At 41.6% G+C, this 23,145-nt stretch overlaps 1 protein-coding gene across 12 annotated transcripts in view; it reads left to right on the top strand.

Annotated features, from left to right (window-relative positions):
* The window catches only part of PTPRM (protein tyrosine phosphatase receptor type M), a 1,370,833-nt gene extending 1,348,805 nt beyond the window's left edge, over positions 1 to 22,028 (top strand). For all 12 annotated transcript variants that reach the window (XM_030213239.1, XM_030213256.1, XM_030213265.1 and 9 more), the window contains 3 exons: positions 3,550 to 3,713; positions 7,481 to 7,616; positions 21,951 to 22,028. In XM_030213239.1, the coding sequence (XP_030069099.1) occupies positions 3,550 to 3,713; positions 7,481 to 7,616; positions 21,951 to 22,004 (354 nt within the window). In that variant the 3' untranslated portion in view covers positions 22,005 to 22,028. The remainder of the gene's footprint in view (positions 1 to 3,549; positions 3,714 to 7,480; positions 7,617 to 21,950) is intronic.
* The last annotated feature ends 1,117 nt before the right edge of the window (positions 22,029 to 23,145 follow it).

Genomic DNA, 23,145 nt, shown 5'->3' on the forward strand with positions numbered 1-23,145 from the left:
ATAAAAATAAAAAATATATATATATATAAAAAACATCAAAATTTAAAATTAATCATAAAATATGTATTTAAAAGATGAATACATCAAAATCAAAAAATTACATAAAAAAGACGACACTTTGGATATAAAAATGAAGAATCAACTCCGCTCAACAACTTTGTTTCCAGTACAATTGAGCACTATAGCTTCAGTTTATTGGTAAGACACACATATTCTTTTTATATTTGGATAGAATTAATAATCAACAGACGGCAGAGAAGACTCCTGATGCAGGCCAGTACGGCCGAAACACTGCTGTGTCGAGTCCCTTTCTCCCTGCTACAGTTTGGCTAATAAAGTTGATTCTTCATTTTTTTATCCAAAGTGTCGTCTTTTTTATGTAATTTTTTGATTTTGATGTATTCATCTTTTAAATACATATTTTATGATTAATTTTAAATGTTGATGTTTTTTATATATATATATATATATATAATTTTTATTTTTATATTTTTTGTTTTTTGCTTTTGTTGGCCATATTCTATAATAACACATGTAAATTTGGGAACGTCCATGAAACACCCATTTCCCCACCCATGGCCATGCCCCTTTTAAACTGCACACTTTAGAATTTAGGCACAGTTCATTACAGAATACGCTTAGTGAGTTATGCACATAAATTCTAATTATTGCTCGTTAAGTGCTGTCAAAAATGCTGATTGGCTTGTTAAGCCAATTGAATACGCAAATTGTTATGTAATATGCTTTGATTTCAGCGCGGAACACTAGGCACGATATATAAAATCCAGCAGAGAGTGCTAGCACTTACACACATCAGAGGTGCCAATAATTGAACTTTATGCACATAAGTGCTAGGCACTATCCAGTGGTTACCTGACAGGAGCGTAGCCAGACCTTGGCAGGAGGGTGGGGCCAGCACCCGAGGTGGGGAAGCACTGTTTAGCCGCCGAACCCCCCCCCCCCCACCGCCGCAACCGCAAACCTGCGCCCCGCCCTGTGCCACATCAGGTACCTTGTTTGCTGGTGAGGGTCCCCAATCCCCGCCCGCCAGCCGAAGAGTCTTCTTCAGCGCCTGTCGACCCCAGCGCCTTCATTGTGTGATCTTCTGTTTCTGATGCCTTACGTCCTGCACGGGGCTACATGCACGGTGCAGGATGTAATGCATCAGAAACAGATGATCACACAACGAAGGCGCCGGAGTCGACCGGCGCTGAAGAAGACTCTTCTGCTGGCGGGGTCTGGGACCCCCGCCAGCAAACAAGGTACCTGATGCAGCGGCGGCGGGGGGGGGGGGGGTCAGATGTAGAGGGGGCCAGGGCGTAATCTTTGGGGGCCTATGCCCCCGTGGCCCCATGTAGTTACGCCCCTGGGTTACCAAACCTCGTCCTGAAAGCACCCATGACAGTCAGGTTTTCAGGATACCCACAATAAATATTCATGAGAGATTTGCTTGCAGTGGAGGCAATGCATGCAGCTCTCTCTCATGAATATTCATTGTGGATTTCCTAAAAACCTGACTGGCTGGGGTGCCTCCAGGACCAGGTTTGGGAACCACAACACTATTCTATACAGTAGATGTCAAAGTCGCCGAGTGCATAACTGCAAGGGGGGTGTTCATGTGGGTGAAGAATGGACAGGCCATGGGCGTGTCACCAAGCAATGTGCACAACTTATAGATTACTGTCATTTGTGTGCGTAGCATGGTGGACTTAGGTATACCAACTAATGTCAGCCATTGATCTGCCATAAGTGGGTGTGTTCCAAATTTTGATGCACCAACACAGCTTTGTGCTAGTGTTCTATAACAGCTTAGGCATGGCCTGAAGCCATTGCAGCATTGGTGCTAAGTGTGCCCCATTATGCTGCCTATATCTTCAGCCAAGTTATAGAACTGCCACCATATGCATAGTGCCTAGACCAATTAGAGCAGATCATGGATAGTGATAGGCAGCTATACTTATAAAAAGTGCCTAGATTTAGATATCAGGAAAGCTCCTATCTGAAACTTATTCTATAAAGAAAAGTAGATACCTGCTTTTCTTTGTAGAATAGTAGCGTAAGCCAGTGGCGTTCCTAGTGGGGGGCAGTGGGTGCGGTCCGCCCCGGGTGCACACCGCTGGGGGGGTGCCACGCGCCTGTCAGCTCCGCTCGTTCCATACTCCCTCTTCCCCGGAACAGGTTACTTCCTGTTCCGGGGCAGAGGGAGCATGGAACGAGCGAAGCCGACAGGCGCGTGGCACCCCCCCCCCCCCCAGCAGATAAAAATGCACCCCGAGGGGTATCCTTTCGCCGGGGGGGGGGGGGGTGCTGCACCCGAGGGGGCGCAGCTGCGATCCGCCCCAGGTGTCAGCCACCCTAGGAACGCCACTGGCGTAAGCCACCTTATGTACACTTACTTACTGTGCAGTCATGGATAGTTACACCAGCTCTATAGCTGGTGTAAATGCTCCTGCTTAGATTAGAAGATTACATAATCTATGCACCTAAATGTATACACCACCCATTTTCCCCCCATGTGAACACCCATCTGCAAAGTGCAAGCCATTGCAACTTGACATGGGCTTACTGGATACTGCAGAGTCAGAAAATTGTCATTTATGCACTATGTACCAGGGGCGTAGGTACGGGGGCCTTGGCCCCCATAGATTTGGTCCTGGACCCACCTGCCAATGACCCTCTCGACCCCCCTCCCGCCGCCAACCCTCCCCCGCTGCCTCCGCCGTCGCCGTCTGCTACCTTTGCTGGCGGGGTCCCCAACCTCCACCAGCCGAGGTCCTCTTCTTCCAGCGCAAGGCTTCGTTCTGTTTCTGTGAGTGCAGGGCGTCAGACTCAGAGAAACAGAACGAAGCCTTGCGCCGGAAGAAGAGGACCTCGGCTGGCGGGGGTTGGGGACCCCGCCAGCAAAGGTAGGTGACGGCAGTGGTGGGAGAGGGTTGGCAGCAGGAGGGGGGTCGAGAGGGTCGTCGGCAGCAGAGGTCAAAGTTGGTAGTGGCGGCGGGTCAAAAATGGCGGGGGGGGGGTCGGCGGCGCCGGGGTGCGCTAAAATGTGTCCGCTCAAATCGGGCTCTGGACCCCCCCTCCTGCCGAAGTCTGGCTGCGCCCCTGCAGTGTGCACACACACATAAGTGACTAGAATACTGGCATTTCCAAATGTTCTTGCTGCCTAAGACTAAGCAGCTCCTTTTTGAATTAACTTCATAGTGGTGTTATTCAGCTAAAGAGCAGGCCTAAAGAAAATGGCTTACCTATATTTGTATTACAACTGAATATTACCACTCTATCCTTACAGTAGTGCTCAATGTGTTACACATATAGTCAGTGCTGTTAAATATATATATTTTATACACACAACCACCTGTGTTTAAAAAAATATACTGGCCTTTGTATGTTGGATAAAACAGCATTTTTCATAACTTTTATGTTTGCTTCCCCATTTTAAAAGTTTCTGTTCAGACTCACTGCAGTGGAACGTGTGCCTTGGGTATCTTAATATGTGTGCACGATATAACCGATTATTTTTCACCTGCCTATCTGTTTGGATTTCTACAGCCTCAGGATGGATATCGGATGGTGCAGCAGTTTCAGTTTCTTGGCTGGCCCATGTACAGAGACACTCCTGTGTCTAAGCGTTCCTTCCTGAAGCTCATCCGCCAGGTAGAGAAGTGGCAGGAAGAGTACAATGGAGGTGAAGGGCGCACTGTTGTGCATTGCCTGTAAGTACCACAGATGAAGGGGGGAGAGAAAAAGTGTCTTCCAGTATTTACTGTAGAACCTTACATGCATAAAACATTTAGCACTTCTAATGCTGAGAATTGGAAGGCAGTGTCAAGAAGGAGAGCCTATTAACCATAACTGACCCTCAACAAATTCTTTTTTGAAGGATCAGTCAGCAGAGGGATTTCGTGTACTGCTGTGGACTAGTACGTAGTTTTTATGCTCTAATGAACTGAAGTATTGCCTTTGCACAGAAAAGTTGAGCGTCAGCCACAGCACCTTGAGTGCAGGTGATCAAATCATAAACTCACCTCCTTTGCCAGAATAAATTATTTTTAAAACCTCTTTCCCCTCCCGTTCTTCCTCATTTCATTGTTCGAAATTTGACCTATTCCCCCTGTTTTTCCTTCTTTTCTCCCTTTTTTATTCTCATTGGACTCTTTTTGTGAGGTTCATTAACTACATGGAACTACCAATGGGCATTTGATTCTATGGATTTATAGCAGGCCACTCTTTTGTTTTGATTTTTTTTGTATATTAATGTGTATATATTTAATTTTATTGTTTGCTGAATAATATTCTCAGCTGCTCCACATAATAGGGTTTGGAAATCTTTTGTTTTAATCAGTAATGAGGAGGCCTGTTAAAATGTAGGCTCTGGAGAGAGCCGTAAGTTAACTAATATCAAGAAAGTGGACCAAGAAAATAGGTTTTTACAGAGTAAATAAGAATTCTGTAGGCAATATGTTCTAGAGTTGTCAATCAAAATCTTTCTCTGAAACTATTCAATTTTAGCTTCCTAACTGGGGGGGATATCTAGGTGAAATCCTTGCCTAGTTTGTAATAAACAATTTGGAAGGCATCACTGGATTCTTAAGTGTGTGCCCCATGTAAAATATACTTTACATGCAGAAAACAGCTCATAAAATTTGCAGACAAATACACTTGTCTCAGTATCTGTGCAGACAAGATAGCATTTATGTATATGCACACTGGTGTAATTCTATAAGGTAGTCGTTAATATTTACACACATAAATGTTTTAGAATATATCATGAATGTGTGTATGTATGCCTAGAAGGTGCCTAATTATGCATTAACAACAAAGCAAAAGGGGCACAGTTCTTGTATTTTGGACTTTGTACTTAGCTCCCTCTCTTTGTTACAGTAAGCATGCATTAATTCATTTTTATTAGGGGTGGGCATTTAGTGCACTATTAATGTGATTTTTTTTTTTTAATTTAATTTTAACTACGATTAAATTTTTTAATCATGGTCACTATTTTGTACTACTCTCTGTTGCTCAGCATTGCTTTCTCTCCCCTACCTATCCTATTTCACACTGGCATAACATAACAGAGGGAAGGCATCAGTTGCAAGTAGGATGTGGGAATTGCTGCTGGAGACCCTATGAAGAGCCAGATAAATGTTAAGATAAATGTGTGGGGAGGGAGGGATGCTGGACCTGTGTTCTGGGGGGGGGGGGGGTCAGCAGTAGGAAAGGAGAGAAATGGGTGTCTGTGTGACAGGGATAACAGGTTTAGCAGCAAAAGGGGAGCTACCTGTATGAAGGAGAGAGGGAGCAGTGTGCTGTGGGAAGGAATTGTGTGTGTGCAACTTTTCATTATATTCAGCAGGTTTTAAAAATTTCCATGCAGTGAGAATTTGCCAGTACCAAGCCATCCAGAGGTTCGACTAATCATGTGATTAAAAATTTAATACAACGATTAATTTTGATGAAAAGTTTTTAAGTGTTCTCCACCCCTAATTGAATAGCATATTGTAAAGGATAATCAGCCATGCTGAGCATTTGTTCAAAAGAATGTTTGCGTCAACATTCAAAAAAATTGAAAAGCATATCTTCAAAATGCATGCCATGATTAATCGCAATAAATTACATAATTAGATTTTTTTAAATCGCACAATTAATTGCAATTAAAATTTTTATTCGGTGCCCATCCCTAATTTTTATTTATATAAACATTCTTATATACCACATCATCTCCAAATCTAACTACAAACATACATAATTAAAAATATAAAATCAGACATAAGACCAAACATAACAAAATCAAATAAAACGGAATCATTGTTCTGCAAGAACACTTACATCATAGGCTCTAATAGATCAGAATATATTTATTAAAGAACCCATCCATTCCTTCATAATTGGAGTGGAGGAGTAGCCTAGTGGTTAGTGCAGTAGGCTTTGATCCTGGCAACCAGGGTTCAATTCCCACTGTAGCTCCTTTTGACCTTGGGCAAATCACTTGACTCTCCATTGCCCCAGGTACAAAAACTTAGACTGTGAGCCCCCTAGGGACAGAAAAAGTACCTACATATAAAGTGTATAGCACTATAGAAATTAGTAGTAGCAATCTTCATGCAAAGACTTGCTGGAAGAGATAGGCTTTCAGATGTTTTCTGAATGAGAGCAAAGATGGTATTGAACACACAGAGTACAAGGTTGGGTCTTCAGTCATAAAACATCCAGTCTAATGTGCCTAAAAGATGGTTTATAGTATGTTATTGTATTGGATATTATATATGTGTACTTGTTAGCTGCTGAGAATTTCTAAATCATGTAGGTTATAAATACTTTTAAATTAAATGAAAGCCCTTATCTTAGAACCCAGAGCTTGTTTCTATACTGTCAAAGCAGTAGTTGGGTATGGACAGATCTGGTGTAAGTACTTGTTCCTAAATTTTATTTATTTATACCCCACATTATCCCAAACATACACGAGTTCAATGTGGCTTACATTAAATAAAACAACACACAGGGTTTATAATACCATAAACAAAACCTCAGTAAGAGCAGAGTAGCATAAATAAGATACAAATAAGAACTAAATAATAAACCACTGATGGCCAGTTGCAGCCAAATACACACTCCATCAATGGGTAGAAACCTCTTGAAAAGGAACGTTTTCAGAGATATCACATGTAACTTAAGACATTCTAAAAGTTATGCCTATAACTGTGAGTCCTACATCCATCTCTCTTATACACCCTAAGGGTCCTGTTTACTAAAGCGTGCTAGCATTGTTAGCTTGCGCTAACGCTAGCACGCCTATAGCGCAGCTTAATAAACAGGGCCCCAAGTAAGATATGTGTATATGTACAGAATAGTGCTCAGGGAAAATTTTGGCATTTATGCGTGTATGTGAACACACATTCATATGTATTCCATTATTCTAATCATTTATACACGTGATCGGCACATAAATGTTTGTACCTGTTTTATATGATTATACCCATAGCGCTCAAATTTCAGCACCAGAAAAAAGCAACACTAAGCACAGTTCTATAGAGGGCATTCTATAGCCCAGTGGTTCCCAAACCTGGTCCTGGAGGCACCCTAGCCAGTCAGGTTTTCAGAATATTCATAATGAATATTTATGAGAGAGATCTGCATGCAATAGAGGCAATACATGCAAATCTCTCTCATGAATATTCATTGTGGATATCATGAAAACCTGACTGGCTGGGGTGCCTCCAGGACTAGGTTTGGGAGCCACTGCTATAGACAGTGATATTAAGTAACTGTACTGTGATGATGTAAACATCAGTGGTTTTAATGTATGAAATTGTATGGCCCTTGCAGCTTTTACACTGCTTAGGATAGTGCTGAACGGTTTGAGTAATTTATTCTCTTCACGAGCACTTCTGCAGCTACCCCAGCATTTGGGTTTTGTTTTGTTTTTTGGTAAGAAAAAGATTACATGAGCTGAAAAGTGAGCAAGCCTCTGTTTTCTTTATTGCAGGAATGGAGGCGGCCGCAGTGGGACTTTCTGTGCAATCAGTATCATTTGCGAAATGCTCCGGCACCAGAGAGCAGTTGATGTATTCCATGCTGTGAAAACACTGAGGAACAATAAACCAAACATGGTGGACCTTCTGGTATGAGCTTTGGAAGCATGCTACTAAAACAAAAACAAAAATGGTTTATGGTCATAGTTTTTTTTTTTTTTTAAAGACATGTTTTATGATTTGCAGTAGAACTAGTTCTCACCATGAACAAATATTGTTCTAGACATAATACCAGCATTTTATGTAAATAAATATTTTTCTCTCCTTACTTTTTTTTCTCTTAGTACATTATTCCAGCTTCTGGCATCATTTGGCTTTTCCTGTAAAATCAGAGGGCTCTATTGAAACTCCTCAGATTGAAGCATTTAGTCAGCCTGAGGCCAGAAATGGGTTACAGTTTTGGTTTTCACAATCTAACATGATTCAGACCAGCCCCTATGAAGCTGAACTTTAGAGAGTATTCATTTTCTGTGAAGCCAGAAAGCACCACCCCTGTCTTGTTGTCATACCTTGATGGGGTTCTTACTCTCTAAACAGAGTTAGGTGTTTTTAACCATGAGTCCCTTTGTAACCTCTTCTGCTGTTGTCTCGGATCACAGTACTTGAAAATCTCTTTCTCTGTAATTAAATTACACTGGCGCATGTAAAAGATGGGGGGATTCCAACATCTGTCATCCTGCCCTAGCACAAAACAGCAAAAATACATAAAAACTGTCCCTTCTTGACCGGCGGACTGATAGGGATCTCGGCCCCGGACAATAAGGTTCATCCCCCCCCCCCCCCACCAACCTCCAATCTGACAGATTACTGGCTGCATCTGTTGTAATATTTCTAAAACACACTTTAGACAAAAACCTCATTAAATCGTGCTAGTGGTGCATCCAGGGTGTACATTTGGAATGATCTGCATGTTTTGCTTTCTAAATGCTACTGAGGCTTAACCTTTTTTCATCTGGACACACCTGAAGGACGATGCTTACATATGTGACACACTGCATACATGACCCTCACGGACCTTTGGTCTGACACAGCATAGCAATTCTTATGAGTTTGTATCCCACATTTTCCCACCTATTTGCAGGCTCAATGTGGCTTACAATTTTCCGTCATGACTTATGTCATTTCAGAATACATATACAATTGGTAATATATATAGAACATGAATGCTAAATGAACAGTCGGGTAAAAAAGGGAAAATATACAAATGGTTTCACATATTGAACATGGATTGCATATTAAAATTAAACAAGATGATATAGGGAGAGAGTAATCCTATTGTTAAGTAAATGATGGTGAATTACAGTTCCAATTAAAAGTCTTTATGGTATGTCGTATTAAAGAGATGTGTCTTCAGTGCCTTACGGAAGTTAATTAGGTTGTGAATTATTTTCAGGTCCAATGGTAGAGCATTCCACATTTGTGAACTCAAGTATGAAAAGCTGGATGCATGTATTAGTCTATATTTTAGACCTTTACAGCTGGGGAAGTGAAGATTTAGGAATGTGTGTGCCGATCTTTTAGCATTTCTGGGTGGTAGGTCAATAAAGTCTAACATGTAGGTCGGAGCATCACCGTGAATTATTTTATGCACCAGAGTGCATATTTTGAAAGTTATACGTTCTTTAAGAGGAAGCCAGTGTAAGTTTTCTCTTAGGGACCTAGCACTTTCTTATTTTGTTTTTCCAAATATAAGTCTGGCTGCAATATTTTGGGCAGTTTGAAGTTTTCTGATGATTTGTTCATTACAGCCAGCAAGAAGACCGTTACAATAGTCTAAATGAATGAGTACCATTGATTGTACTAGATTTTGAAAGATTTAAGTCTTTTAGCTGACCTAATTTTTATGTTTGATGTAGTACTTACTGTACCTCCTTTTGCATAACAGCAAAAGAAAACAGTTCTACAAATTCATATCAGTTAAAAAACAAAACAAAAGGAATAAAGATAGGAAAGCAGAAACAGGAGTCAGACATTGCAGGCCACAAATGGTACAGACTCTTATCTTGGCTGCCAGGCACATCCTGATGACTCCTCTCCACTAAAGGCAAGGCCAAAAAAAAAAGTTTTGAGATCTGTTTTGAATCTCCTGTAGGAGAAGAGGCCAACAAGTAAAAAAAAAAACACACAACACAAGGTGGTTGGCACTTCACATATACTGAGCACCAAAAAAATTATTTAATAAAAAATACATTTAGAGAATGAATTTAAATTTATTACTCTCACAGAACTGGTATAAAGAAAGATATAGTCAACTGAAGTACATACCAGATACGTTTTTTGACCCTTAAATGTGATTTTAACTGCCAGACCCTCGACCAGTCTTCTAATGTTCGGAGATCATTTCTCATTGTTTCTACTCCCTCCAGGGTATTTACTCTATTGACTATTTTCATGTTATCCACTAAAAGGCAAACCTTTCCTTCCAACCCTTCACAATATCTCCCACAAATATATTAAACAGAATATGTCCCAGCACTGACCCCTGTGGAACTCCACTGCTCACCTTCCTTTCCTCCGAGCGGATTCCATTTACCACCACCCTCTGCCACCTTGTGGTCAACCAGTTTCCTATCCAGTTCACCACTTTCGGTACTAAGTTCAACTCTTTCAGCTTATTCACTAGTCTTCTGTGGGGGACCGTATTAAAGGCTTTGCTGAAATCCAACTAGATTACATCTAGTGCACATCCTTTATCCAGTTCTTTGGTCACCTAGTCAGTCAATAAGATTCATTTGGTAGGATTTTCCTTCGGTAAAGCCATATTGCCTCGGGTTCTATAACCCATTGGCTTCTAGAAAGTTAACTATCCTTTCATTCAGCAGTGACTCTCCATTATTTTTCCTACTACCGACATGAGACTTACCAGTCTGTAGTTTCCCACTTCTTCCCTGTCTCCATTTTTGTGAAGAGGAACCACATCCGATCATCTCCAATCCCGCGGAACCTCTCGCATCCCTAAAGATCTATTAAATAAATCTTTAAGAGGTCCCTTCAGTATCTGGGATGTATCCCATCTGGCCCCATAGCTTTGTCCATCTTCAGATTCTCAAGCTGTAACAATGCAGTATCCACTCCATTCCCAGATGTTCCTTCGGCAGCCAACCGCAATCCTTCTCCAGGATTTTCCTCCGTGAACACCGAAGAGAAATAATTGTTTAGTACGACCACTTTATCTTCATCACTTTCCACATAGCCATTCTCATTATCTTTCAGTCTCGCAATTCCATTCCTATCTTTTTTCCTTCCTCCAATATATCTGAAAAAGGTCTTGTCACCTCTCTTTACATCTTTAGCCATTTTTTTCTTCCACTCATGCTTTCGCTAGCCGTATTTCCCTCTTTGCTTGAGTTTAATCCAATAATCTTTTAGTACATAAGTACATAAGTAGTGCCATACTGGGAAAGACCAAAGGTCCATCTAGCCCAGCATCCTGTCACCGACAGTGGCCAATCCAGGTCAAGGGCACCTGGCACGCTCCCCAAACGTAAAAACATTCCAGACAAGTTATACCTAAAAATGCGGAATTTTTCCAAGTCCATTTAATAGCGGTCTATGGACTTGTCCTTTAGGAATCTATCTAACCCCTTTTTAAACTCCGTCAAGCTAACCGCCCATACCATGTTCTCCGGCAACGAATTCCAGAGTCTAATTACACGTTGGGTGAAGAAAAATTTTCTCCGATTCGTTTTAAATTTACCACACTGTAGCTTCAACTCATGCCCTCTAGTCCTAGTATTTTTGGATAGCATGAACAGTCGCTTCACATCCACCCGATCCATTCCACTCATTATTTTATACACTTCTATCATATCTCCCCTCAGCCGTCTCTTCTCCAAGCTGAAAAGCCCTAGCCTTCTCAGCCTCTCTTCATAGGAAAGTCGTCCCATCCCCACTATCATTTTCGTCGCCCTTCGCTGTACCTTTTCCAATTCTACTATATCTTTTTTGAGATACGGAGACCAGTACTGAACACAATACTCCAGGTGCGGTCGCACCATGGAGCGATACAACGGCATTATAACATCCGCACACCTGGACTCCATACCCTTCCTAATAACACCCAACATTCTATTCGCTTTCCTAGCCGCAGCAGCACACTGAGCAGAAGGTTTCAGCGTATCATTGACGACGACACCCAGATCCCTTTCTTGATCCATAACTCCTAACGTGGAACCTTGCAAGACGTAGCTATAATTCGGGTTCCTCTTACCCACATGCATCACTTTGCACTTGTCAACATTGAACTTCATCTGCCACTTGCACGCCCATTCTCCCAGTCTCGCAAGGTCCTCCTGTAATCGTTCACATTCCTCCTGCGACTTGACGACCCTGAATAATTTTGTGTCATCGGCGAATTTAATTACCTCGCTAGTTACTCCCATCTCTAGGTCATTTATAAATAAATTAAAAAGCAACGGACCCAGCACAGACCCCTGCGGGACCCCACTAACTACCCTCCTCCACTGAGAATACTGGCCACGCAATCCTACTCTCTGCTTCCTATCTTTCAACCAGTTCTTAATCCATAATAATACCCTACCTCCGATTCCATGACTCTGCAATTTCTTCAGGAGTCTTTCGTGCGGCACTTTGTCAAACGCCTTCTGAAAATCCAGATATACAATATCAACCGGCTCCCCATTGTCCACATGTTTGCTTACCCCCTCAAAAAAATGCATTAGATTGGTGAGGCAAGACTTCCCTTCACTAAATCCGTGCTGACTTTGTCTCATCAGTCCATGTTTTTGTATATGCTCTGCAATTTTATTCTTAATAATAGCCTCCACCATCTTGCCCGGCACCGACGTCAGACTCACCGGTCTATAATTTCCCGGATCTCCTCTGGAACCCTTCTTAAAAATCGGAGTAACATTGGCTACCCTCCAGTCTTCCGGTATTACACTCGATTTTAGGGATAGATTGCATATTTCTAACAGTAGCTCCGCAAGTTCATTTTTTAGTTCTATTAATACTCTGGGATGAATACCATCAGGTCCCGGTGATTTACTACTCTTCAGCTTGCTGAACTGACCCATTACATCCTCCAAGGTTACAGAGAATTTGTTTAGTTTCTCCGACTCCCCCGCTTCAAATATTCTTTCCGGCACCGGTGTCCCCCCCAAATCATCCTCGGTGAAGACCGAAGCAAAGAATTCATTTAATTTCTCCGCTACGGCTTTGTCCTCCTTGATCGCCCCTTTAACACCATTTTCGTCCAGCGGCCCAACCGACTCTTTGGCCGGTTTCCTGCTTTTAATGTATCTAAAAAAATTTTTACTATGTATTTTTTGCTTCCAACGCTAATTTCTTCTCAAAGTCCTTTTTTGCCCTCCTTATCTCCGCTTTGCATTTTACGTGATCCTCTCATTGCATTCTTTTGTATTTCTTGAACAAAGACTGTTTTGCTCTTATTTTTTCAGCTACTTGTTTGGAGAACCATATAGGCTTCCTGCTTCTCTTGTTTTTGTTTAATTTCCTTGCATAAAGATCAGTTGCCATATTTATTGCAGCCTTTAGCATGGACCACTGTTTCTCCACATCTCCTACGCCTTCCCACGCCAACAGCTCCTTCTTCAGGTATTCCCCCATTTTATCAAAATCAGTATGTCTGGAATCCAGTACTTTGAGTTTTGTGTGTCCACACTCCGCCTTTGCCCTTATATCAAACCATATGGTGTGATGATCACTACTACATAGGTGGGCACCCACCCAGATATAGGAAACACAAGGCACTTTGACAGGCATCCACAATCTCCCTACTTCTTTCTGATTCCACAAACGGGACATTCCAATCCACGTCAGACAAATTGAAATCTCCCAACAGTAGCACCTCCTGTTTCATACCAGTCTTTTGAATATCTTCTATCAGATCATTGTCTAATTCATGTACAGCGCCACCCTTCCACCTCTTCAGCCCTCTCTATTCTTCCTAAAAATATTATAGCCCAGTATGGTCATATCCCATTCATGGGAATCGCCAAACTACATCTCTGTAATAGCAACAATATCCAAGTTTTCTTCAAACATCAGGGCTTGCAAGTCTTGAACCTTTTTACTTAGACTATGAGCATTTGTGCTCATTGCTTTCCATGTGCTTAGTGAGTTAACTATGGGGCTCATTTTCAAAGCACTTAGACTTACAAAATTCCATAGGTTACTATGAAACTTTGTAATGCTAAGTGCTTTGAAAATATGCCTCTTTATAAACTGCTTTGAATGTAGTTGCATTGTTTTGTTTTGTTTTTGCAACTACATTCAAAGCAGTTTACATAGTATATACAGGTACTTATTTGTACCTGGGGCAATGCAGGATTAAGTAACTTGCCCAGAGTCACAAGGAGCTGCAGTGGGAATCAAGCCCAGTTCTCCAGGATCGAAGTCCACTGCACTAACCACTAGGCTACTCCTCCACTCCATAAAGCCTTCAGTACCCCATTTGAGGAGTCTGGGGTATGACCATTTCCCATTCCCTTTCCCCTTTATGGAAAAAATTAGTTTTAAGGGCTGATTTGAATTTCTAGAAATATTGTTCTGACCAATTATCACCAGGAAAATCATTCCAGAGCTTATGGGCTAAAAAATAAAAAGCTGAATGTGTGGTAGACTCAAAATGGGCTTGTTTGGGATTTGGGAGGACTAAGCGGTGAGAATGTAAAGATGAGAATACAAGATGGTGTATAGGGTAATGTCAAGGAGGCCAGATAGGATGGTGAACCCAAATAATATGTTTTGTGAGCCAAATATAGGACTTTAAATTGTACCCGATAATGAACCAGCAACCAATGGACTTGAAGAAACAGAGGAGTAAGGCAGTCATATCTATAGGCAGCTGTGTTTTGTAGTGTTTGGAGACAGCAAATTTATTGACCAGAGATGTGAGATCAACAGAGCGTGAATCAGAGTCTTAAAGTTGCAAAATCAAGGTAGCTAGGTAGATAACGAGGAAGCCTTATTTAACTATCTCTGAGACGATTATGAAAGGAAAGCTTATTATCATAGTAACTCCTACATAGCAAAATCAAGTAATAATAGCAATTGGCAGATCAAAAAGAATGGGAGTAGAAGATGGTTGACTTCTGTAGTCATGCCTGGTTATATATCCCCTATCAGGTATTGTTTCCCTGTTTTCTGTAGCTTCAGCATTCTGTGATTAACAAGGAAATATAAGAAAATATAGGTGCAATTAAAAAAATATATAGGAAATAACATTCTTTGTTTTAAAAGTATTTTTCCATTGCTTCTTATTAGGAATGTATTCTGTATTTAGGTATTCTTCATAGAAATGTAATGTTCTCTATTATTATTAATTGCAGCTAGTATACACCATGCATCTATGTCTTCATACAGTGGAAATAATAGCAATGTGAATTAAAGAACAAATGTATATATATATCCTATATAATAATTTGCACCATGAACCTTCCATGAAGCTGCCTGGGTCCGTGCCTCCATTCTGATTGGCTGTGCCTGGGACTGAAGCCTCGGATGACATCATCCAGAGAGCCCAAGCAACAGCAGCATTCTGACAGAGAAAAAAAAGTAACACCCCGTCAGAAAACCTACCCTGTCTCACACATACTACTCTGTGACACACAACACACACAGTTCCCCACCCCTCACACACACACAATTACTGACTCACACACATACACACACACACTCATGCAACATCTAAAACCTCCCCCCCCCCCTCTGTCATTCTGACAGAGAAAAAAAATGTAACACCCTGTCAGAAAACCTCCCCTGTCTCACACATACACACACAATCTCTCTCTGTGACACACAACACACACAGTTCACCCCCCCACACACACAATTACTGACTCACACACACACACACATTCATGCAAAATCTAAAACCTCCCCCCACTGTCATTCTGACAGAGAAAAAAAATGTAACCCTCATCTCTGGCACTGTCAGACACACACACACACACAGACAGACAATAACTCTCTCACATACACAATCACTGTCTGTCTCATAGACACACACACACACTGACCCCTCCTTGGAGAATACAACACAGATGATGAACACTTCGGAACCCCATTACAAGCCCAACACAGACCACTTCACCACACCCATCACCCCACCCCCTCTCTCATTCTGACAAAGAAAAAAACTGTACCACTCTCTCAAAAACGCTCCCCTGTCTCACTTACACATAAACACACGATCTCTCTCTGTGACACACAACACACACAGTTCCCCAACCCACCCCCACCACCCCCCCACAAGGTAACTGTCACACACACACACACACACAATTACTGACTGACTCACACACACACACTCATGCACCATCGCAATTCATCAAACCCACCCCTGTCACTGTCAGAAACACACACACACAATCTAACTATCACATACACAGTTACTGTCTGCATCATATACACACACACTGAAAAAGCCAAGAACTACACAAACAACTACCCCTCCTCTGTCAATAGAACAATGATGTACAACACTTAGGAACTCCACTCAAACACAAACTATCAATAAAAAAACAAATAAACATATATTAAAACAGTTCAGGTCAAAACAAACACAAATAGATAAAACCCTTGCTAGCGCCTGTTTCATTTGATTGAGAAACAGGCCTTTCTTACTAGTGTATATATATATATATATATATATATATATATATATATATATATATCGAAAACTGTTTTGATAAATAGAAAACTGCATTAGATTGAAGTTTTTGAGTCACGAGGCCACTCCAGAAGAGCTCAAGTGGGTGGAGGTATTGCAAGAAGCTTATCATGGCCTTGAATTTTATCCTATAGCTTATAAGTAATGAATGGTACTCTGTAAACAATAGCGTAACATGATCAGTAGTTTTGACCTTACAAGGAAGCCTGACAGTACTGTTTTGGAGCAGCTGCAATCTTTTTATGGCAACCTGCTGCACAATGACTGCCCTTCCCTACTATGTTTTGACATTTATTCTTGAAACTTACACTTTCCTCCTAAACTAAGCAAAGTATTCAAGATGGAGAAATCTTAACCGTTCTAATAGTACCTTCTGCTTCCTTTTGTGATGCCTTTCTTTACTCCCAAGCCTGCGCACATAAGAGCCAGCTTTTCAAAATTGTTGGGGGTGCTAAGCCTAATGGAAATAACCCCTCCCTGGACACATACAAGGAATTTTCTCAATATTGGGGATGCTCAAGCACCCACAGCGCCAGCTCCTATGCCTGTGCAGACTATTAGCCTTCCATACCGCTTTGTCACACATTTGACTACCTTACCCATGGCCAGTTTCCTGTCTTCTGATTGCCAGTTCTTCCCCTCCAAGATGGTGTGTGATCAATGAATTTCTGATTATGTATAGAGGAAGGGGAACTTGATCATTCTTCCAGTTTTTTAAAGTTATCTTTCTTTCTGTCGATCCTCTCTGATATGACTACTGAGGTGCAGATTTCCATATCATTTCTGAGCGTGCATATATTCTCTTTTTGCCTTTTCACAACACCACCTGTAGAAAAATTTAAAAAGGACCAGGCCCTGCACTAATTTATTATTTATTTTATTTATTTATTGCATTTGTATCCCACATTATCCCACCTCTTTGCAGGCTCAATGTGGCTACAATATATAGTGGAAAGTGGAAATGAGAGGAGAGTTAATATTAGTGTAACAGAAGTATATTGGGTAATGGAAAGTATGATGAAGATATAATATGGGGCACTGTTAACCAGTGGCATAGCTATGTGGGGCCTGAGGGGCCTGGGCCCCCGTAGATTTCAGTCGGGACCCATCTCCCGGTGAACCCGCCCCCGCCGCCGCCTACCTTCCGTTTTGCTGGCGGGGGACCACACTCCCCGCCAGCCGACGTCCTCTCCGACCGTTCTGCTGCAGAGAAAAGTCTTCTTCATTGCATGCTGACATCCTGCACGTTGTACGCGCAGGACGTCAGACTCAGAGAACAGTTCCTGCAGGACGTCAGACTCAGAGAACAGAACTGTTCTCTGAGTCTGACGTCCTGCATGTACAACGTGCAGGACATCAGCATGCAAGGAAGAAGACTTTTCTCTGCAGCAGAACGGTCGGAGAGGACGTCAGCTGGCGGGGAGTGGGGTCCCCCGCCAGCAAAACGGAAGGTAGGCGGTGGCGGGGGAGGGTTCATGGCGGGAGGGGGGTCGGCAGAGACGGGGGGGCGACAATGGCGGCGGGAGGGGGGGCGGCGGGGGGGGGCTAAAATGTGCCCCCTCCCCTCGAGCTCTGGACCCCCCTCCCACGGAAGTCTGGCTACGCCCCTGCTGTTAACAATGCTTACTAGATATATGTGGGGTTTTCATATGTTTTAGTCATTGTGGTATGTCTTGTCGAAAAGATGGGTCTTCAGCAGTTTTCGGAAGTTGGTCAGTTCATAGGTCGCTTTTAGGTTACGTGGCAATGCGTTCCAGAATTCCTGTTTTTCAGGGGTAGAGGGAGCTGTAGTGAACGAGCAAAGAAATTTAGCGAACTCAGAGCAGGCACGCGCCGCGGCACCCCCCCCCCCCAGCTAACTGATCCCTGTTGAACCATTAGTAACCTCTCCTTTCTCAAGAGAAGAACCCAGTGCTGATCATTTTCTGAGCCCTTTTGCTTAAATTATAAACTTGCTGAGAAGCTGATGTGTTTCCACTCCTAGACTTGCAGTTTTCCCTTGTAATCTAAATAAGCCATGTTCTGTGAAATCTTAATAAGCCATAGATATTGCACTCCATTAATCCGCTACTCTAGTTGCCACATCAAATAATTCAATCAAGGTTATTTGGCAGTATCTTTCTTTTGTGAATCTATATGTTGCCTAGCATCCCTGAAAACCGGCAAACTGCAGACTTCAGACATTACACTGTTCTCTCCTTGAATAGTGTTTCTATTAGTTCCCCTTTTGCTGTCAGACTAGGTAGTTTTCTGTTGGTAATTTTCTGCTCCTTCCCCTGTGGAGCTGTACTACATCCACTCTTGTTTAGGCTCTTGGGAAACTCTCAGGCCCCCACTGATAATGGAAGAGTCCTGTGAAGGATGGACTTAGATTAAAGATTAAAAATATATATAAGCTTAAAGAAAACAATTAAATACATCAATTTGATTTTCACAGTTATAAAATAAGAGCAAGAACAATTACACAATATGATCATTAGAGGCTCCAGTGTTAAAATAAGTTAGGTACTTTTTCCCTGATGCTTTGTAGGGCTCACTTGGGCCTACTGGTCTCAGGTCTGAATGAAATAAAGGGACAGTTCACCTAGTAAAAAACAAAGACTTCAGAATCAGCGCAGTGCAACAGATTAACTATCTTAGTACTACTACTGTTAAACATTTATATAGCAAGTACTTAGTTAAGCAATTTAAAGCAGCCAATAACTGGAAATCCATGCTGATATTCAAATAGTTCCTCTGTATTCTAGATACAGAGCACAGGAAGTCAGGAATTTCATCAGCATTTAAGCCAGTGATTCCCAAACCAGGTCCTGGAGGCACCCCAGCCAGTCAGGTTTTTAGGATTTCCACAATGAATATTCATGAGAGAGATTTGCATGCACTGCCTCCACTGCAAGACACCCCTCTTACACTTGATTGGGTTAGAGATGAAACCCAAGATTTCATGTTTCCCTAACCCCCAAATAATTTTTTTCTCCATGCAGAGTCTACCTTGCAAAGGAACTATTCTAAAGGCTAGTATATCTCCACCAATCAGACATTACTTCAGTAAAACCAGTCTTCTGCCTACCTGTCAATCCCTAAGTAAATCTAGATTCCAGATCATTCTTTCAGTGTAAAGCAGTTTTTAGCTGCATTTCTGGAAATATGCAGAATTTGCATACTCTACTATTTAGTAGTCTATAAAGAGGGGCATAATCGAACTGGGCGCCCAAGAAGGGGCGGGGAAACCTGTATTATTGAAACAAGATGGGCAGACATCTTTCATTTCGATAATACAGTCGGGGATGCCCAAATCTCAACATTTAGGTTGACCTTAGAGATGGTCATCCCGAGAGATGGTCGTCCCCGATTTTCGGCGATAATGGAAACCGAGGACACACATCTCAGAAACGACCAAATCCAAGCCATTTGGTCATGGGAGGAGCCAGCATTCATAGTGCACTGGTCCCCCTCACATGTCAGGACACCAACCGGGCAACCTAGGGGGCACTGCAGTGGACTTCAGAAAAAGCTCCCAGGTTCATAGCTCCCTTACCTTGTGTGCTGACCCCCAAAACCCACTCCCCACAACTGTACAGCACTACCATAGCCCTTATGGATGAAGGGGGCACCTACATGTGGGTACAGTGGGTTTTGGAGGGCTCACATTTACCACCACAAGTTTAACAGGTGGGTCTGCCTGCCTGAAGTGCACTGCAGTACCCACTAAAACTGCTAAAGGGACCTGCACACTGCTGTCATGGAGCTGGGCATGATATTTGAGGCTGGTATAGAGGCTGGAAAAAGTATTTTTTAAACATTTTTTTAGGGTGGGAGGGGGCTAGTGACCACTGGGGGAGTAGGAGGAGGTCATCCCTGATTCCCTCCAGTGGTCATCTGGTCATTTAGGGCACATTTTTCTGGCTTGGTCGTAAAAACAAAAAGGACCAAGTAAAGTCGGCCAAGTGTTCGTCAGGGACGCCCTTCTTTTTCCCATTATCAGCCGAGGACGCCCATGTGTTAAGCACGCCCCAGTCCGCCTTCGCTATGCTTCTGACATGCCCCCGTGAACTCTGGTCATCCCTGCGATGGAAAGCAGTTGAGGATGCCCAAAATCGACTTTCGATTATGCCAATTTGGGCAGCCTTGGGAGAAGGATGCCCATCTCCCGATTTGTGTTGAAAGATGGGCGCCCTTCTCTTTTGAAAATAAGCCTGAAAGTGACCCAATTTGAAAGTTACTATCCCAGTGAAGTATATAGTTAATGTCTGTCCATGTATGGAACACTTTTCATTTCATTTGTATTCTGGAAGCCCTCATATACAATCCTTATAATGAAATAGGTGCTGTAACGTCTATCCCAGAGTAACTGGGATCTTGGCATGGATGAACATTCTAAAGAAACTCAACAACTGTAGTAATGATTATTAAAATATGCTGCACACCACAGTGATTTTGAAATTGTTCTAAGACATATCCATTTTTCATGCTGGAAATGGCCATAACGTCAGCATGTAATTATAGCAAAAAATGCACAACACACATAGAGTGCACTCATTACATTGTGGGGGAGCCTCTTTGGAGGTGGGAGAGGTTAGAATGCTGAAAATGTAAATTTGCAACTGTTCTCCAAGTCTCAAAAAAAATAATCTGCATGTATTAGCAAGCGACATTGATTATATAACTTGACCTCCAAGCAAAGCAGTGGAAGGTAGTGTTAAAAATGCGCATAAGACATATTAATGATTAATGAGAGAGGTACATTTAATCAGCTTATTTTGGGAAATTTACCAGCTTTTTTCTTTCCTCTTCTTTCTTTTGCATGCATATATTTTATCACAGGAGAACAGCCTTCCTTGCCCAGTCATTTCTCTCTTGACAATCCAGATGTTGTATATCTCATACAGAGGAAGATAGATGCAATATCCCATATAACAGTTTCCTGGGACCGTCCAGGCTAGTGCCTGATGAAAGGAAGGAATTCACTAAAGCAGTGTTTTCTAATGCTGAGCTGTCCATAGGCGATATTGTGGGTGATGACACAGATAGTTAGGGCATCTATTGTAATGCTCAACCCTGCAATCAATCTAAATACAGGACTGATCAAAAATAAAACAGCTAGACACAAAAGGCTGCACAATGTGCAGTTGAAAAATTGTTGAATCTTCAAAGGTTACCTGAAGCTCATATAAGATAAAAAAAAAAAATAGGACAACATGGCACATCTACCTTGAATGTTAATGTGGTCTATGACGTACACAAACACACACCTACCTACATACACACACACATAATAAACCAAAAGATATAGGAGGATTTCCTAGGTTTAAAAAAATGGTTCATTCCAGACCAGCTCCTGAAAAGAATTATTCAATAGGGGAAATTGCATACCATAACTCTTATTGCTGGACATCTTAGGCTAAAGGGTACTATAAGCAACTTTTCTGCAGTTCCCCTTAACACCAGAATTCAGCTCTCTTCTTTTTATTTTAAGGCATGTTTTGCTCAAGTGATAGCAACTACTGACAAGGCTCCATCCGGCTATCTGTTTGTGTCTGTTACACATTGGCACAAAAATACATATCCATGCATATACACATTTTTCATATTTAAACTGTGACAGTCTGTAAGGTCCCCAGAACAAGTTTGGAAAACCCTAATTTTGCAAATCCCCTCAGAACCTGTACGTTAAAACAAGATCTGTTTATGTCTTAAATGTTGACTATTCTATGTATAATCTTTTGTTTTTGTTTTCCTTTGTCTCTCCCTCCCCCTCCCCAAATCAGGATCAATATAAATTCTGCTATGAAGTGGCCTTGGAGTACTTGAATTCTGGCTGATGGAAATAAATATCGCCCCCCTCCCCAAAAAATAAAACAACATGCATTTGCCTCCATCATGAACAGAACAAATTGTCCCATCATTTCTGTATATTAAGATGAAGACTCATCCTTGTTACACTTAGTTGCTTTGTGTAACTGGCTTTTAAGAGACCCCGAAGGTGTTCACAGAAATGCTTTGCACTGCCCATTTTCCACTGGAATGCTGCCCAGCACGCAGACACCATCTCTGGTTACTGGATATTGCTTTTACATATAATGGTGGACTTTGTTGGAGCAGCATAATCAGCTGGCAAGTGAAGGAGCACAATTATTAGTCTTATGAAGGAATTTGTACTTTTATATTATGTTTGGTTGACTGTAATCTTTTGTTTATTGTCACTGCCTACATGTACATTTTTATTTTGGTCTGCGGAGAATGCAGTCTAATCGTATGATAGTACAGAATTTTTAGCTATGTTTGTATTTTTAACATTTGCATAACAAAATATAATATATAACTCATCTGGACTAATGAACTAAACTGTTGACAAAATGCATTACTTTTTTGTTGAACTGTAGTTTGTCAGATTTGTATCACTGCAGAAGGATAAAACTTGATAGAAAAATGATTTATGAAATGAAGAATACACAATGATAAAAGTAATATATCCAAAGCTTTCTCATTTGTTTATATTGTAAATATTTTCCAGTCTCATCAAATTATTTATTCATTAAAGGAAACTTTCTGTGGAGCACATGAGTGACAATCATTTTTGTTAAGTCCTGGAAATGCTTGCTATATATCATGTTGTAAACATTTGTTTATCTTGTATGGCTCCTCGATCAATAAACAATTACATAAGTGGTAAAAGTGTGTTTAATTTCTGTTGCACCCAGAAAAGAGAATCAGCACAGGTAAGTCACAGTTAACTGTACAAGTAGGGGAGAAGGCGTGGCCAGAGAGGGGACCAAGGTAACCCAGAAAGTCTTCCTTCTGCAACAACTGTACACTATCGGGCTGGATTCAGTAAATCATGCCCAAAGGTAGGTGCCGGAAAAGATCGATGCTAAGTGCTAGTCAGTAACGGGTGTGCGTCTTTTAGCACTTAGGGCTTTATTCTATAAAGGTTATGCTCCTAAATTTACGCTCCTAAAATTT

The sequence above is a fragment of the Microcaecilia unicolor genome, chromosome 1 (assembly GCF_901765095.1).
Source record: "Microcaecilia unicolor chromosome 1, aMicUni1.1, whole genome shotgun sequence".
NCBI lineage: Eukaryota > Metazoa > Chordata > Amphibia > Gymnophiona > Siphonopidae > Microcaecilia > Microcaecilia unicolor.